This window comes from Metopolophium dirhodum, chromosome 2 (assembly GCF_019925205.1).
Source record: "Metopolophium dirhodum isolate CAU chromosome 2, ASM1992520v1, whole genome shotgun sequence".
In the NCBI taxonomy this organism is placed as follows: Eukaryota; Metazoa; Arthropoda; class Insecta; order Hemiptera; family Aphididae; genus Metopolophium; species Metopolophium dirhodum.
The window spans coordinates 10,666,368-10,685,470 of record NC_083561.1 but is presented as its reverse complement, the minus strand read 5'-3'; the positions used below and the strand labels follow the sequence as shown (position 1 = coordinate 10,685,470).

At 30.3% G+C, this 19,103-nt stretch overlaps 1 protein-coding gene across 3 annotated transcripts in view; it reads right to left on the bottom strand.

Moving 5' to 3' along the window:
* Positions 1–2,769: 2,769 nt before the first annotated feature.
* LOC132938145 (protein PF3D7_1417600-like) overlaps positions 2,770–19,103 on the bottom strand; it is a 28,281-nt gene continuing 11,947 nt past the window's right edge. The window contains exons 2-3 of one of the 3 annotated variants that reach the window (XR_009663875.1): positions 6,654–16,050; positions 2,770–6,562 (exon numbers count right to left, since the gene is read on the bottom strand). Coding sequence is in view for 2 of the 3 variants with exons in the window: in XM_061004828.1 (XP_060860811.1) it covers positions 6,715–16,023 (9,309 nt within the window). In the remaining variant the exon portion in view is untranslated. Of the gene's footprint in view, positions 16,051–19,103 lie in introns of all 3 variants that reach the window. The other 2 variants (XM_061004828.1, XM_061004829.1) reach the window with 2 other exon arrangements.

Below are 19,103 nucleotides of genomic sequence, written 5' to 3'. Positions count from 1 at the left end.
ATATATGTGTAGGTATACCTACGTACAAAATATTATTAACTTTAGAACATCTATCAGACTTGACATTATTTTTTATTAAACTTACAAGTGTTTTAATTTTAAAAATAATAAGTGTATAGGTTATACAAAATAGTACAAAAGTCAACAAATCTTAAAATATAAGTTACTGAAAATTACAATACAAAATCTAATTTTCGATTATTATTTTTTGCGAATCGATCTATTACTATATCTATAGAAATGTATTATCAATGGATACGTGTGAGAGCAAAACCAAAACAAATGTAAAAATGATGTGTCTAGTATTCATAGTAAAAAAATTTTGGACCCCCGACATTTTTTTTCAGTTACGGCCTTATTGTATGTACTCAGCCAGATTTTAGGAGCCATAATGTTGAAAAGGATCTTTCCGTGGTAAAATCTACTATACTACTATACTAGTATTTACTATACTCAACTTTATTGCTCGATACTTTATCTCCGAACAAATTAATATCAATTATATTATTTTGATTAATATATGATTATTACCGTAGTACACGCGACTACGAATATATACGTAATACACGTACTGTCATCGACTATAATCTTTATTACACCTGCGACCTGCATCAATATAATTAAAATATTATGACGCACAGATTTATTTATTCATTCAATCACTCATTCAGAATCTCAGTTGGATTCGTTTTACTAAATTGAACAGTACGAATCATGAATGGTGAATACGACTGAAGTTTTTGAAAAATGTGTACCTAAACGTGTGTTCCCTTAATCGTTCTCTCAATTCCCGTGTAAAACAATCGTTTAGTGCCCGAACGTATTACGGCCATTATTTTTTACAAATAATCAGTTTAAAACTGTTAAAAAATTGCCAGAGGTGATTTTTTAAATTTGTTTGACATTCACAATATTCATGTTATAATTTTTATTCTTATTTTTTTTGCGTTTATCAGATAATAAAACGGACGCTGGTTTTATTTTGGGTTTTGTCCCCCCCCCCCACCCATTCCAAAATTCTGGTTACGCGTCCGCTATAATAGGTACCACAATAATAAAAGCGTATATTATTATATTAAATTAAATTGTATAGTTGGTTAATCTATTTTTCTAACCATTTTTTTAAATTCGGGGGGGGGGGGGGCATGGTCACTGGTCTCTATCCCCTCTAAATTCACCACTGCATACTACTACCTCTACAGTATAGGTACATATAGGTATATGGATTCCGTTTAATGGTGTTTTGATTATTTTTCAATTTTAGATTGAACCTATACACCGACACGCGTTCACCCACCTATATTACCTATATAACTACGGACGTCGGTCTGCATAATACATTATATTATGTCGTGCTACGATCGTTTAACACCAGCACAACGACGGCGTGTCAAGACATGCACGCACAAGCCACCACCACCTCCTGCAGGCGTATCCAGATGTATACTTATTAATTGTGTTCACATCATTATCATTTATCTCGTAAAAAAAATCGTTTATCCCTCCAGTCCGTGCGACCGCCGCGATACACCGTTGTCCAACTCGGGAGTTGGTTAATTAAGTCCGAAACAACTTCTTGGTGATAATTTGAGGACTGAGTTTTATAAGGTTTAAGGTAAACTGAATTCCCTAAAAAGCCCATTTTCCTTCTCACTTTTACATAGGGACTGTCCATGTTAACAGGCCTGGTAAAAATGTTGCTTTTTGATTTCTCAATTGTTATACTTATACATAAAATTCATAATTAAGAACATATTATTACATATAAATAGCCATAAAGGTATAATTATTATTAATAATATTTATTGTATTACTATATTTTTTATTATCTACACTGTACAGGGTAAAAATGTATACGAAATATTATTAGCAAATTCGAGTCATGAAATATTTTTACTATCATATCGCATCATTTTCCATTGTTTTTTTTGTCATTGAGTTAAGGCTCTAACATCTATGGTCATTATTTAGCCAGAAGGTTATTTTGTAGGTATTTAACTGTGGGGGATTGGGGAAAGATACGGTTGGTTAGAACATGATGTGTATTAGTGTATAATATGTGGCGAGGATTTGCCACTAAAACCCGGGTGGTCACCCATGCTTATAGTATCTTTTACCTATACCATGGTGGCATGGTATATTATGGCAGAACCTCCCTATACCAGACAAGCGGCGTCGACGACACGGTGTGTAATATTAGTATATTACACGCTGCATTTCGGTCGTCGCGTTCGACCATTACTCATTATAATATATTAATTATCTACGTGACATCTTCATTATTGTTACGTCAAATTCGTCAATCGAAGTGCGCGTCGATTTTAAAACGAGCAATGTACGCATATAATATAACATAATAATAATAATATAGAGCCATGTGTTATAGGTACCTACAATATGCATTATGGTCTCTCGGTAATTTATTCAAATGTAATTCCCGACTCGGTGGTTGACCGGGACTATCCAAGGGTCACGGACGGAATATTTTTTTTTACTTTCCGTATATTATACGATAAAGGTGCCCGGCCTTATATAGTTACCACCCGGTTGACTCTTCGTCGCGGCACAGACAATGTTACGCGGCGTTATACGAACGCGTACATTATATTTTGTCGCAAACCACATTTAATATCTATACCAACCATCGTTGCACGCGACAGCGTACGTTGAACGTTCCACACGTCTATTCCGTAGGTACAATTTTTATTCGGTGAGGAAAATCAAGGAATACAACAAATAACATCGAACAAATTATACACATACCCTGTATATTTCACAACACATTGCAAATCAAAACAATAGTGTATTCATATAAATACCAACAAAAAAAAAAACATAATAATATATAGGTAGGTACCAAAACTAAATAACAGTGTAAGCTACTTGTCTGTGATTTAAAAAAACACCAAAATCGATATACAATTACATAATAAAATAAATATATAAAAACAACTCAAAGTTTAAAATTTAAAAATAAAATAAAAACAATATAATATTTTAGTGGGTTGTTTTTTGCGAGTTTTGTTTCTTTTACCTTAAAGTACAATACTTATACATATAATATATAATGTTTATATATATATAAAATCTATTCGTGTAAAATACTAAGCAATACAATAATGCATTTAATATAAATATATTTAAAAAAAAAAAAACAAAAAAAAAAAATACAATGACATTATAATATGAGGTGTTTGTATAATATAAAATCCAAGCCCGTACCTACGAATAATTATAATAATACGATTACGACGATATAATATAGGTAATAATATGTATATGCATATAACTAAACCACGTGTTTCTGTGTGCGTTTAAATTCGATATCTCACGCGGTATATGTGGGTATTATATACTATATTATGATGGTGTACAAAATGGTGAAAATTAATCGGCGTTGAAATCATAATCGCATAATACTACATCGCTAGCAATAATTATATACCTATTAATATTCTTTTAAACGTTTGAAATCGGAACTGCCCATATAATATAACGATCAACGAATAATGATTAACAACTTAATGACGTTCCGTGTTCTGAATTTTAAATATAAATACAACGGTCGCGCTTTTTTAATTAACCGACGCGATCAAAATACGTGTTTGCAGACCCGAATAGTAATACAGGTAACATAATATTAAGTATTATATTATAACTTATGAGATATAGTCATATTGGTGTGTGCATATAGAGGTGCAGTGTGCACGTATATTATTTACCAAAGCCAGGTATTTTTTTTTCCACAAGCGGTGGAGTCTATCGATTAATAGACTTTGTATAGAACTAGAAGTGTACCAATAATTAATTGCAGCGGTGCGGTCGTTTGCGCCAACCAAAAGTTCGATGAACAAGACGAGGAGTAATTATTTGTCTGTAAGCTTACAAAACACGATTAATTTAAAAATAATAATGATGTCCTATACGGCTATACCTAAACTATAAGTCTGTCCGGGGGCGTAGTCGTTGCAAAGAACGGTTTTCGCGGTACGCATTCATCAAACAGTTGGTTTAGTTATACTTAATATGAAAATATCCATATACCTACCTATAATTTTATATTATATACTATAATATTATGTATTTTATTTTACTTTTATATTTTTATACAATTTATCATTTCTGAGATCTCGGTGAGTTTATAATAATATAATATAATTTTAATGTGATCAGTCTTAAAAACAATATAATAGTTGACCTGCTTCAATTAACACCTACGGTTGAATAAGTTATTTTTTTTCGCCGACTTTAATTCAAACTCTTAAACTAAGTAGGTACGCAACTTAACAATAAATTGTGATTGAGATAATTTGTTATCAATTCAAAATTTAAACAATATTATGGTTCCTTAAAATCTAAGTGAATACAATATATTTGGTCCGTTATTATTTAGAAGTAAGTATAATATAATATAATTTATGTACCAACGTGTAAATACATATAAAATATATAGGTAGTAATTCTGATAAAGGCGTGTTTATTAAAATACAAATATTTAGAGGCAAATACACCAAATGTACAAATGTAGTAAATTGTTTACCTAACAATTTGTTAGAGATTTTTATATCACACGAATATGCAGTGCCGAATAATTGAAATTAATTAAAATAGAATAAATAAATATTGTACGATATTTTTGCTAGTTGTAAATTCAATTTAACAAAACAATCACACTCACACGTAAAATATCGAATAAAGCAAGTATAATTTATATTTTTAAGATTTAATATTTTTCCTCTTCACTTTATGCAGACTATTTTTCAAAACGTACTTGACTAGGTATTAAATTTGTATTACAAAAATGATAAATTCAATATACATTTAAAAAAAACCATTGAATAGATATTTAATTGAATTGAAAAATATTAACTGTGTGTACTAACATTTAACCCTTAGTGTCCTTTAACTATGTAAAATAAACCAAACCGTTAAGTTAAATAGCAAATAATACGTATCAACCATATAAATTATTATTTAAAATAAAACAAACATATTACATTAACAATACTCAGAAAACAATGTTTAGAATTATTATGATCAAAAATCATGTTGCAATAGTTTAGAATATTAATCATTTACAAAAATTTAAAGCTCGAGATTAATTATTTTATAAATAAATTAGAACTATTAAAATTACGTTTCGTCAAAAATACCTTTGGGATTTAGCTCATTATATCACAGCCAGTTAAATTAAAACTGAAATCATTCAGGAATATTTTTGGTTATGATTTGGGTTAATATAGTGCTAAAATGGTAATCAACTTTGAATATTAAATTGAAGCTGATGAAAGATTAAATAAAAATGGTTAATGATTTTTTTTTTATTTTTTTAATAAATATACCTATAACAATTAAAATATACTGACTAGGAACACAATATAATAATTACCAGTAAACATACTTGGGTAATATCGGTGATTGAGAAATATTTTAGGGTATAAATTACTGTTAAAGGTCGAACGAATGTTATTAGTAACCACGGACGAAACGAATTAAACAATTTGCAAATTTTATCGTTCTTAATTACCATTAAGTATTGCTTTAAAACAAACAATTAATTTTAATATATATTTTCAAATAATTGTATTTGTACTAATTAGTAATTATAAGTTATAAGGTATACACAAGGATTATATGCATGTGCATAAAACAATATTTGACTTGATGGTTTTTTCTGTTATAATAATAATTGAATAGCAAACGTTTCACCCGTAATAACTGATTAAGGCCAGCAGTTCTTGGTGAAAAGATCATTATTTTTAATATAAAAACCTAAACGAATTGGGAAATGTTATTACAATTTTAATAAAAGCACAAGCTGTTTATTTGAACAATTTATATTACACTACACAAGCAAAATGGATTGATTAAAAATATTAATAATAATATACATATAGCACGCTAAATAGTAATTTTGATTACTGTTGGACCATCATTATTTATACTATGCCAAAAATATGTTAAGAAACAAGATATACTGATGTTTAGTGTAAGGAGGCTCAAATTATCCCTATCGCAGTGGTTAAAATACAAATTGTTAACAAGATAAATTATAAAATGATTCTAGTTTAAAATAAAGGATACACAATTTGCAGTCAACTGTTTCTATTAAAATACGAATTAAACTAACAATGTTTTAATCTTTGGTTCTTTTCAATTCTTTTTTTCCCATAGTCGAAAATATTAAAAATCAACAATTAAAATTAAAATAAAACAACAAAACTACAACCTCACAAAAATAACAATATAACTATATGATCACCAACGTAACATTATACCTATTTCAAATAAAATCTTAAAAATCAACAAAAAATAAAAGTATAATATAATAACTACAATAGGATCATCCATTTTTCTAATATAATACACAATATAGATTAGGCATTGATAAAACAAAAAACATCATATCGAAAACCAAAATCGTAAAAATATAAAACGTAAATTGAAAACAACAACTGAAGAGAAAAATCATGATAAAGGTTTCAAGGTTGTAATTATTATTGGTAACATAATATTTCAAAACTGTCCAGTTTACATAAAAAGTGCATGTTTTTTACTCATCCTGCGAAAAAAAAATTACAATAGATATACCCATGTAGCACATAACACAGGTAAATTTTATTATTATGATGATATAAAACATTCGAACTCACCTGGCAGCTGGCGGTGGTTACTGAAGGTGGTAATAATTTTTATGATGGTGTCGACTGCAATCTACGAGTATCGAACCCTTTTGGCACAGTGCATGTCCAACTCCATTGCTGCTTCCGCCTCAGATTCGGATAAAGGAACAAGATGTTTCAAGTGTAGAGTAGTGACCCCTTCGACAGCCATTGCATCAAGCTTCCGGTCTCTGACCAACCGGACCATCAGCTGAGGAACGCCGCTGCCACCACCGTTGTCTTCAACGTCGCCACAGCCGTCCTTTTTGTTGTCGCCGCCACCATCTTCGTCCTTACCACCACTCTCGAACCCACTACTTCTTACGTAACTGGTATAGTTATTGTCCTGACCGTTTCGTCGTATAACAATTTTTGGTAATTTCCTGGAGAGTTCGTGCGAACGGTTATCGCTTGTACCATGACCGCCGTCGTCGTGTCGTTGGTTGTGGTGATGGTCGTCGAAGTTATAGTCGTTTGCGGTGGGACTGGTCGCTCTCTGTAGTACTATCCGTCTGACGACCACCACTGATTTGGAAGAAGTCATCGACCGGCAAGCCGCCACCTGCCATTCACCCGGTGTTCGGCTTAGTCTCACTTCCACTTTGGCTGGGCCCAGCTCGATTTTTGTGTCCTTGGTCTTATTCCGGACCGCATTCATGTTGAATATCCGTCCCCAGGGTAACTGCACCTTGATCTTGTACATCGGGCTTTTGGACACTTTGACGGCTGCGACGACCGGCTTAATGACAGGATCGTCGACGCGGCCAACGATTACTACTGCTGCCTTGTCAGCCACCAATAGCCGTCGCCGTCGCCTCCGTTTAGTTTCATTCACTCTACGAGCGAGTAACCGGCTGTTGAACTTGTCTCTGACGTTAGTTCGAACTTTTGCCAGTTTTGATATAGTTTTGTGCAGAACGCTTTTGTATTCGTCCTCCAGCGACTTGTCCCAATACACTTCGCCACCACAATGTTCGGGCGTGTGGTCTTCCGATTGAAAATCGGAAAACGGTGATGGAATTGGTGTATCGAGGAGTCTGTTGTAGTCACCATCATCTATCGTGTCACCTTCGACACAATGGTCACCTTCGATCCCGACAGAGATATTTAAAACTTCAACATCTCGTTTTTTATCATGGTCGTTCGTCCGACCCAGTAACGAGACGAATTTATTGTTGTCTTTTTTTCCTTCGCACATCGTTTGAACCTGTTCTACAATATTATCCGAATGACTAGTAGTCGGTGGGACAACCGTTGTTTCGATTGACTCTATTTGATTTCTATCATTCGATTCAACGATCGATTCTTTTCTATATTCACTTTGCCACGGTTTATACTGTTTATAGCAACCAATCCTTTTTTTGAAAATATGTCGAGTCATAATCTTTTCATCTTTTACAACTTTCAGTTTTTTGTAAGGCATAGTCGATTCTTCGTCAAATATATTTGTTTTTATCATATTTTTTCTATGACATTTCAATATAAATTTAACTCTTGGTAATGGTTTGTCATCCGCAACACTTTTGGAATCAGTTTCCTTGGTACAAGAATCGTGATTTGTTTCATTAAGATTGTGTTCAAATATCGCCGAATTGTTTATAATGGATGGCTCTACAAACATTTCTTGACATATCAATTCATTATGATTTAAGAAACTACCAACAGAACCAATTAAATCTTCGTCTTCAATAATTGTATTCAAATTGTTATGATTTTTATATTCGACGGGGTTTAATAAACTAGGTCTTGATATAGTCAAATCTACGGCCTCGTAAATTTCATTTGAATTATGTTGAAATTCTAATTCATCTTGATTTACTATGCTAGGTTCAGATGTAGTCAAATCTTCAGAATCATTAATTGTATTTGAATTCTGTTGACATTTTAATTCGTCTTGATTTAATGAACTATGTTCAGATGTAGTCAAATCTTCAGCCTTATCGGTTTCATTTGAATTCGGTTGTAATTCTAATTCGTCTTGATTTATAGAACTAGTCAAATCTTTACACTCATAAATGTCATTTGAATTCTGTTTAAATTCTAATCTGTCTTGATTTAATGAACTAGGTCCAGATATATGTAAATCATCAGCCACGTCAGTTTCATTTGAATTTTGTTGAAAGTCTAATTCCTCTTGATTTATTGAACAAGATCCAGAACTAGTTGAATCTTCAACTTCATATATTTCATTTAAATTTTGACGATATATTAATTCACCTTGGTTTATTGAAATAGGTCTAGATCTAGTAAAATCTCCAGCTTCGTAAATTTCATTTGCATTTTGTTGAAATTCTAATTCATTTCGATTTATTGAACAAGATCCAGAACTAGTCAAATCTTCAGACTCATAAATTGCATTTGAATTCTGTTGAAATTCTAATTTGTCTTTATTTATTGGACTAGGTCCCGATATAAGGAAATTATCAGCCACGTCAGTTTGATTTAAATTTTGTTGAAAGTCTAATTCATCTTGATTTGTTGAACTAGGTCTTGATCTAGTTGATTCTTCAACCTCATATATTTCATTTGCATTTTGATGGTATATCAATTCGTCTTGATTTAATGAACTATGTTCAGATGTAGTCAAATCTTCAGCCTTATCGGTTTCATTTGAATTCGACTGTAATTCTAATCCGTCTTGATTTAATGGACTAGGTCCAGATATATGTAAATCATCAGCCACGTCAGTTTCATTTGAATTTTTTTGAAATTCTAATTCGTCTAGATTTATTGAACAAGATTCTGAACTAGTCAAATCTTCAGACTTGTAAATTGCATTTGAATTCTGTTGAATTTCTAATTCAACTTGATTTTTTGAACTAGGTCTAGATCTAGTTGAATCTTCAACCTCATATATTTCATTTAAATTTTGATGGTATTTTAATTCACCTTGGTTTTTTGAACTAGGTCTAGATCTAGTTGAATCTTCAACCTCATATATTTCATTTAAATTTTGATGGTATTTTAATTCACCTTGGTTTATCGAACAAGATTCTGAACTAGTCAAATCTTCAGACTTGTAAATTTCATTTGAATTCTGTTGAAATTCTAATTCATCTTGATTTATTGAACACGGTCCAGAACTATTCAAATCATCAGACTCGTAAATTTCATTTGAATTCTGTTTAAATTCTAATTCATCTTGATTTATTGAACACGTTCCAGAACTATTCAAATCATCAGACTCGTAAATTTCATTTGAATTCTGTTGAAATTCTAATTCATCTTGGTTTATTAAATTAGGTCCAGAACTAATTGAATCTTCAACCTCATTAATTTCATTTAAATGTTTATGGTACTTTAATTCGTCATGTTTTAATGAACTAACCGAGTCATTCTCAACTATTTCATCGGAATATTTTTGGAATGTTAATTCATTGTTTAATAAATAAGATTCGCATTTAATTGAACTGCCAATTTCGTCAACAGCATTTGAATTTTGATTGTTTATTAATTCTGTGTGACTTAATGAACTAAGTCTAGGAGTAATTGAATCTTCGATCTCGTAAATATTATTTGAATTCTTTTGGGATGTTGATTCGTCATGGTTTACTGAAATAAGTTGAGGATTATTTGAATTTTTAGCAATTAACATTTCTATCGGTTGTTCGTCGTGATTTAATGAACTAAATCCAGAACAAGTTAAATCTATGGCATCGACCGTTTCCTCTGAACGATGCATGGTTATTGATTCATCGTAATGAAATAAGTTTGGTCTAGAACTAGTTAAATCTACAGGCTGAACAGTTTCTGCCGAGCGTTGTTGTGATATTGATTCACCGTGATTTAATAAATTCGGTCCATAACTATTTAAACCTTTAATCTCGATTACCTCATTAGAATTTTGATGGTGGATCAGTTCAACATGACTTAATGTACAAGGTCCAGAATTGATAGAATCTTTAACTTCGTAAATTTCATTAGAATTTTGTTGTGAATTTAATACAAAGGGATTGAATGAACTAGATTCTGAACAATTATTTTGGGTGTACTCTTTTTTGTCTGTATTTTTTACAGCGTTTAATATATTACATCTCAAGTTTTCAAATATATTTAATGTAGCATTACCTTGAACTGCGTTTGACTTCATTTTTTTTATAGGTTGCCAATTATTTGACTGTATATCACCTTCTTTAATGTCTTCAGTGTGTTGTTTTACTGACATAGCAGGGTTTTTATTCATATTCGAGTCATCTGTACTATATTCTATAAGCGTTGGTTTGCTTTTCTCATAATTAATCGATTCATTGTGTTGAACCGAAACAGTCGCCATACGATCAGTCGAATTATTTACAAGTTTTTGTACTAAAACATTATCAGTTTCTTTAATTTGTTTGTCAGATGCATCACGAAGCACCTCCATATTTTGTTCACAAATTTTGTCAATAACGTCCGAGTTGTTATTTTTTAAATTTAGATCTTCAGTAATTTCCTGACATTTAGAAACATCACATTTAATATCGTTTTGACTGGAATTTTCCAAAATATTAGTATCATTTTTTTTAGTATGCAAAGTCGATAAATTATCATATATATTTACAAAAATATTCTCAACTTCTAAGTTATTACTCCGATTAGAATTTTCGCCAGTATTGCAATTATTTAAATTATTATTTTCAGTGTTTTTATTTTGAAAATCAAAATCAGTTAGTGTCTTTGGGTTTTCAAGGTTTAGTTTATCTTGTACATTGTTAACAATACAACCAACTTCAAAAACACGGTCCACATTATTTTCATGATTAATATTTTCAGTTTCAATTAAATTATGACGTTGTGCATCATTATTACAATTTAAGTCTGATGTTTCTTCAATTTGTAACTCTTCTTGAATATCTAGAGTGTTTTTGTAATTTGTTTCTAGTTTTTCTTTGTTTTTATGGTCATTTATTTCAAATCCACAGTTAGTTTCCATTTGACTTTCATTCGTAAATATTTCATTTGAGTTCGACGATTTTCCGATATTAATAGAAGAACATTCTATTCCCAAATTTTGAATAGTTCTTGTATTAAAATCAAATGCATTCATTTTTTCTAAATTATGTATACCGCTATTATTATTATCTAATTCAAAAATAATTTTTCTATTGATATTATGTTCAATTTCTTCTGCATTGTTAGAATTCAATTTTGATTTAAAACTATTTTTGTTTCTAGCTGATTCGTCTTTTTTATTAGTTTCAATTGGGATAACTTTACTTGTAGATTTTGAATTTAGTTCAAAAATATTTGATTCAAAATCAACATTTAAATTTTTTCGAATATGAAACCGTTCATTAGTATTCAAATCATTATGTTTTATTTGGCTAATGCTGTCAGCTTCAATAGAATTATTAACTGCCGTAATTTCTTGAGAAATTTCAGATTCGAGAATACTTTTTTTATTATTATCAAACCCAAAATTACGATCTTCTATATTTAAATAATCAAAATTATTTTTTTTTATACTTGATATATTACAAATATTTTTTGTGTCTTCATGTTGACACTTGTAAGATTCGACTTTATTTGAATTATTGTTTTTATTGGCATTATGGATTTGTCTAACATGGCAATCCATGTTAAAGTCTGAGTTGTTTGCAGAATTTATAACTGAATGAATATTTTCATTATTTTGCAATTCGAATTCTTGTAAATTTTCGTTGTGATATTTAAAAATTGTTGTATCTGATTTTTCATGGTTACTAGTTTCTTGTTGATCCAAGACAACTGTTTTATTTTTGTTTTCATCAAAATAGTTTTTAATTAAAAAACTTGATTGAAAATCACACTGGAAAGGCAACTGAGTACTGTTTGATAATGTTGTATTAGTGTCGGAGCTGTTAATTGATTCAACTTTATTTATCTCATGATCATTAATCCTTTCTTCAAAACATTTATCAACAATATCTTCATGGAACGATTTATTAGATTCGTTATTACAATGTATATCAAACCCAAACGACGTTTCAAATTCATCAAAAGTATCTCGATATTTCTGGTCATCTGTTTTCGTACTTTCTAAACAATTAAGAAAATCGTTAGAGTTAATTTTATCATTCTCGATAATATTAATTTTACCATCAGCTAAATTACAATTTGTATTTTCTGGCAACATCATGGTTTTATCCTGATAATTTTCACTCATATTTGACTTGGGTAATGTATTGCGATTTTCGGGAGTACTCTTAAATTGTGTAATTTCTACATCACATTGAACAACTGCACAAGACGAACTATTTGAGTTTCCTTTTAGTACAAACTTTTCAGACCAAACATCAAATTGATTTAATTGACCACTATTGTACTTAGATTTTAAGTCTGTTACGTTGAATGTGTTCGTAAGATTTTCTTTCAAATTGTTTTCAGTTGTATTTGTTACAACACTATCATTGTCTACGCATGTATTATCGTATTTTAGCTTCTGTTTTATGACTGTATATATTTGACTTGGATCACGTAGAGTAGGTTTAACAATATTAAGTTTGGAGGGCGCTGAAACAGGCGCTAAAGGTTCTTTTTCTTTAAAACTTGGTAGACCAACAAAATCCAGTTTATTCTGATCATTCTTATAATTTAATGTTTCATTTAATGTTGTTATACACTTAGGTTCATTTAGATGTTCAAAAATTGAACCATCAGCCCGGTGTTCGTTGTCATCCTTTTTAAATTGCAAATACTCTTGCGGTTCATTTATAACTGGCAATTCAAACCCATCACTGAAATCAGGTATTCGATTATTCAAATTAAAAACATCTCGAGATGGTCGATTAGAAGGTAATAAATCATTGGATTTTGAAAATGGAGGCATATCTTTGACTACCAATGTATCATTAGTACGATGATTTTCACTTAAATTATTATTATTTTTTGTCGATTCTTCCAGAGGAGTCATCTGGTTCGGAAATAGCTGGTGGTGGGAATTATCAATAGATGGCGTATTCATTATTTTTTTACCGGAATGATTTTCATAGCTTTCAATAAAGCTCCAGCCATCAAAAAATGAATCATGATGAGAATTAGATTTATTGTTTACTGTCAAGTCCACACATGGTACATTATCCTTCCAGCGAGTAGAAATATTTTTCTCTGAATTCATACCATCTAAAATATTATAATTACTTCTGTCATATAAACAAGAAGGTTCCATAATCATGTTCGTGTTTTTCATAATTTTATCGAGATCGTTGGATAAGTTCCAATTAATGCTTTCAAAATCAGTTTGTGTTGATACTTTATCGTGTTTATTTTTATCACAACCAGTCCTCTGTATGACACTTTCATGAAATCCGTTGTATTCTTGTCGATGTGGTGATACTATAACTGGAAAATTTCTATTACACGCATCTATTTGTTGAATTGAATGTTGGTTGTTAGAAACTATAGAGTTATAACTATTGTTTTGATTAAATACTTTATTACACTGGTTATTGATGCTGTCATTTGGTTTATTGTCACTTGACGTAATTTTTTCGAACACGAAAGGGTTGCCTTTAGTTTCATCGGTAAGAGAAGAAAAGTCGAGAGGTTTCATAATAACACTTTGGTCGTACAAAGATGTATTCAAATGCTGTTCGTGGACACCTTGGTCTAAATGCCAAGGTGAAGTTTCTTCATTGGTAACATTTAAACATTTTTTTGTTATATTTTCCACAATGCACGAGGAGTTCACGTTTTTTGATTTTATAGTTGATGCTTTGTTACTTTCGTTGAAGACATAAGAATGAACTTTGGGAATAGAATCCTTATTACAATTGAGTTTATTCATGATAGGAGGTTCAATAAATTTATCAACGTGATGTTGTAAGTCAAACATTTGTGGACTTTGAATATATTTTGACGTACTTTTGTCAGAACTTTCAATTGACCGATTTGTTTGAGTTATTTGCCCTGTATAAGCTGCTGTTCCAAACGATACGCCTTCGTTTTCTTGCGATTTACTCAAGTTAAAAATTCTGTCAGCTAATCTTTCAATGAGATCTGTAGATGAAATGTCTGTATTTTTTTTACCATACCAAGCAACCATTCCATCAAAATTAACGCTATAATTTTTTTCAGACTGAGAATTTAGCTCAGGTGATATTTTTTTCTCAGTAATGAATGGTTTAATGATTCCAGTTTCCCGTTTAGTGTAATCTAGGGGTTCGAAATTAGATTTCGACGGTAGTTTGGGTTTATTGTTTAAAGAATTAATTGCATTTGTTTCAGCGGTAATAACTAATGGATTTTGATTTTCTTTAAGTACTTTTTCTAAATTTTCGTAGGACACTACATTTAGTTTTTCTTGAATTTTAGTCAATGCATCTCCATCAAGTGTCATACAATCGAGTACCACTATAGGCTCAGCTGTTTCAGAAGATTTTTCACCGATTTCTTCTTCTCCTTCATCCCAAGTAGCCAAAAACTCACGTACGTTTAAATTACTCTTTGAGGTATCTTTTGGCGTAATTTGAGGGGGTTTAAATGATTCACTAGGCATTTGTACATCTGAATAAGGCACTGGTTGAGTGTTATAGTACTGTTGTAATGAAGACGGATTTTGAATGTTTTGAGATAAAATAGGAAATCTAGAACTGTGATCGTGTGATACATACTCAGTCGTATTATTTTTTGACGGATTATGATAGACTGGAGGTCGATAGTCATGTACATCAGGTAAAGGTGGAATGTAATTATAAGGTATATGATTTGCAGCACTTGTAGGTTTTGAATAAGGGTTACCTTGATAGTTTGGTAATCTTTGATAATTTTTTTCCCTACTAAAATCGTGCGACACCGGCCTGGTATGACGGCCAGTAGGTCGTAATCTGTCGTTAGACCAATTAGGATTGGCTGCAGGTGGAATCCACAAGTTATTAGCTGGAGGACAATAATTTGTATTGTTTAAATATGAACTACTATATTTTTGTTGATAACAATTTTGTGTATCATATTTAACTGGTAAATCATTTGGAATGTATGGTAGGAACTGTTCGGAGCACGGAGTTTTCAAAGTCTTTTTTGATTTATAAGATCGATTTAATTGTTGCACTGGTCTTGGGTTATATAACATTTGTGGTGGGGATGCTTTTGGTATGTTTTGAGACCTGAGCCGACAACACGGTTGACAGCATTGCGGCAAATTCTGTCCGTACACATTTGTAGGTACATATTGATTAGTAGCTGACGGGTATGGAGTAGGAAAGTCAAGATTATAATATCTGGAATGAAAGCCGTACAAATGTTCAAGCCGGTGGTTTGCATTCCACTGATAAACTGGTGTAGAGGGTTCGGTCGATATAAGAGAATTTTGGTGTATTGAGGCGACATTATGAGGCGTAACATGGGCAGATGGGCAATTTGTAGTTCCATAATTTATTTGACCATCTCTCAAGCTGTTTAACATAACTCTTCAGAAGATCTACATAAGCTGCTGAAAAACATTTAAATAAAACATATTATTAAACAACCGAATTAACTTATTGACATGTATAGTATGTATCTATAATGTAGATACATATACACCTTATAATATATATTTAATGCTGAGTATCTAAACTATATACTAATATAATTAATATTCGTATATAATAATGTTGAGATGATGTCACACCCGCATGTGTTGTCTCCGTCTTACAAATGTACAACATAGCAAAAACTGTTTTGCGCGGGACAACTTTTCTCGCACCATATTTGTTGTAGAACTACCAAATTTTCACAACACGTAAAGAAGAACTTTATCTGTGCAACAGCGTGCTTTTTTTAATAGCACTATCCAATCATTTTTTATAAGCAAATGAAAAAAACAAAATGTTTTGAAGCAAATAACTTTTATTGTATTTATGTTATCTAAAATATGGGCGCGTAGATAATTTTCCATCCTATATGTTCAGACATTTTGGAGCCACTACTACAAATACAGAAAGATAAAAGTTGTCCCGCGCAAAACAGTTTTTGCTATGTTGTACATTTGTAAGACGGAGACAACAAATGCGGGTGTGACATCCTTTTAACATTATTTCGGTAAATAAACTAAACTATAATATTCAAAAAGATCAAAATAAATACAAGATAGATTAGGTTGGGTACTCTTGAAATTATTATAACCGTGAGAGGTCTGCTTGGAACAACGTGATCACTGATCACTGATATCCTAATGGCTAATACCATTGATACTACCAATTACATTTTAATTTGTTACTCGTGTATATGTACGTTTAACTATGACGTTTAAATTGTTTACAACATATTACGTTTAAACATCTGTACATGAAATGTATTATAAAATCAAACATTTATCTTTATTTTCTGTACCGTTTTTTTTCAATGGATATTATTATATGTGAAATATGTAATATCTATAATATGTAATTTATGTATAAAGTATATATTATATTATATAATATTTTTTTTTCTATAAACACATTGGTTATTTCGACGAAAATGTTTTCAATAGGTACCTATATTATCTACGTTTCCGTTTCTATGGAATAATCGATAAACATAATAACATAACCCTTCAAACCCTTTAAAAATAGAAATATAATGACAAATCCAAATTTTAATTAAATAAGAAAACATAATATTATTATATGAAAGCATACCTATATATTGTGGTATTATTTTAATGAATTTAAATGACTCGAGATTAATGAACGAAACAAACTAAACCAATATATGCGTATGATTGAATGCATGGAAAATAATTAAGGATTTCAAATAAAAATTAAAAATTATTTTGTGACTTGTGACCGTTTGCAATTTTGCATAGTTTGAAAAGCAACAAACGAATACCCCCAAACTATATACATGCCTTATGTTCGATACATACTTATTTATAAATTAGCATACCTACTCATAATTTACCAACTTCATATTTTAATAAATGTTTGGCAAAAGTTTTGTATTTGTAGGTACATATACGTAATTTTATAAGTTACCTATGTGTTTTCATCTGTTAAATAAACCAGATCATACTCACAGTTAAGCAAACAGTAAAAATGTAAATGTTTACTGCCAACTGTGGCTATATAATTGCTAGCGTGAATAAAATTTTAAAATTCAGATGTGTATAAAATATGTTTTGCGTAGAATATATAATAACTGCATATTATATAGTTCTGTACGGTGTGAATTATTTAAAATGTTCAACAATTTTTCAATAACAGTCGTTTGGTTTTTTTTTTTTTTTTTTGGACGTGTATTTTTCTAATGGTAAAGTATATTAATGATATAGGCTACTATATATTAATATATAATATGATATAATACTTACTAACTAGAGTTTATACATCAACAAATTCTATTTTGATATTTTAAACCACCCGGCATACCTATATTCCGGTATATATTTTGATTTAATACCTACGTTAAAGAAATATTTCGAAAATTGATTTATATTAATATAAATAAAAAAAATCAGTTAATATCGTTTCTCAAACGAATATTAGGAAAAAATAATATGAAACCAAAATTATCTGGAGAGCATGCAAATGGGATATTATATTAGCAAGACCTTAACAAATCACAACGAACTAAATATGTTCTTGTATCTTTTTTATATATTTTGTATAGGTACAATTATTTATAGGTTAAAAATATTTTCTTCTTCGTAAGTAACACTTTCAGTAGGTTCATTGAAGCTTATATTCACATTCAATTTTCAATCTGAATTATGCCTGAAAAATGTAAGTACCTATACCTAATAATTTTATTGCAATTCTTTAAGGGTTAAATAAGTTCAAACTGTATTACATTCATACTAAACGCTATTTCATGCTCAAAAACTAAACCATTCACAATAAATCATTATCAACAATAGAAAAAATATGCAGATGTCTATAATTTTTATATTAATTATACATGGGTACATACAAATATAATAATATATATTATATTGTATTAATATACCTACAAGTATTAAGGTTGGTTATCGAATACCAATAAAAAAAACTTATGATTATCGTGTAATTATGTAGGTACACGCAATTATTTGATTAAGTCATCAGTCATCCTCAATATGAATTATCAATATTTTTTTATGAATTTTATTATTATTGCATTAAAAAGCAATAATGTAATTGAAGCATTTTTGTACAAATTATGTAACAACGTAATACGATTGCGGTCGCGTATTGATACGTAGATATAATAGTAGCTGCATTATCTTTATAACGTCCAGTTATAGATACACACTATAATATTCTACACCCACCTATTATTTTTAATTATTATTATACGAATAAGATCAATTTTTCATTGGAACTACAACTGCCAAATATTTATAAAATATACAACTCAGTTTAGAAACCAAGATAAACCTCGTTTTCTATAACGTAATAATAATACCGTCATTATACGATACGTGTTTTGTGAATGTTAGTTGGCTTCATTAGTATAGCATATTATACCCACTGTACACATATTAGATACTTATAAGTTATAACTATATTAAAGCAGAGTAAAACAACAGAACCTTTTCGAAAA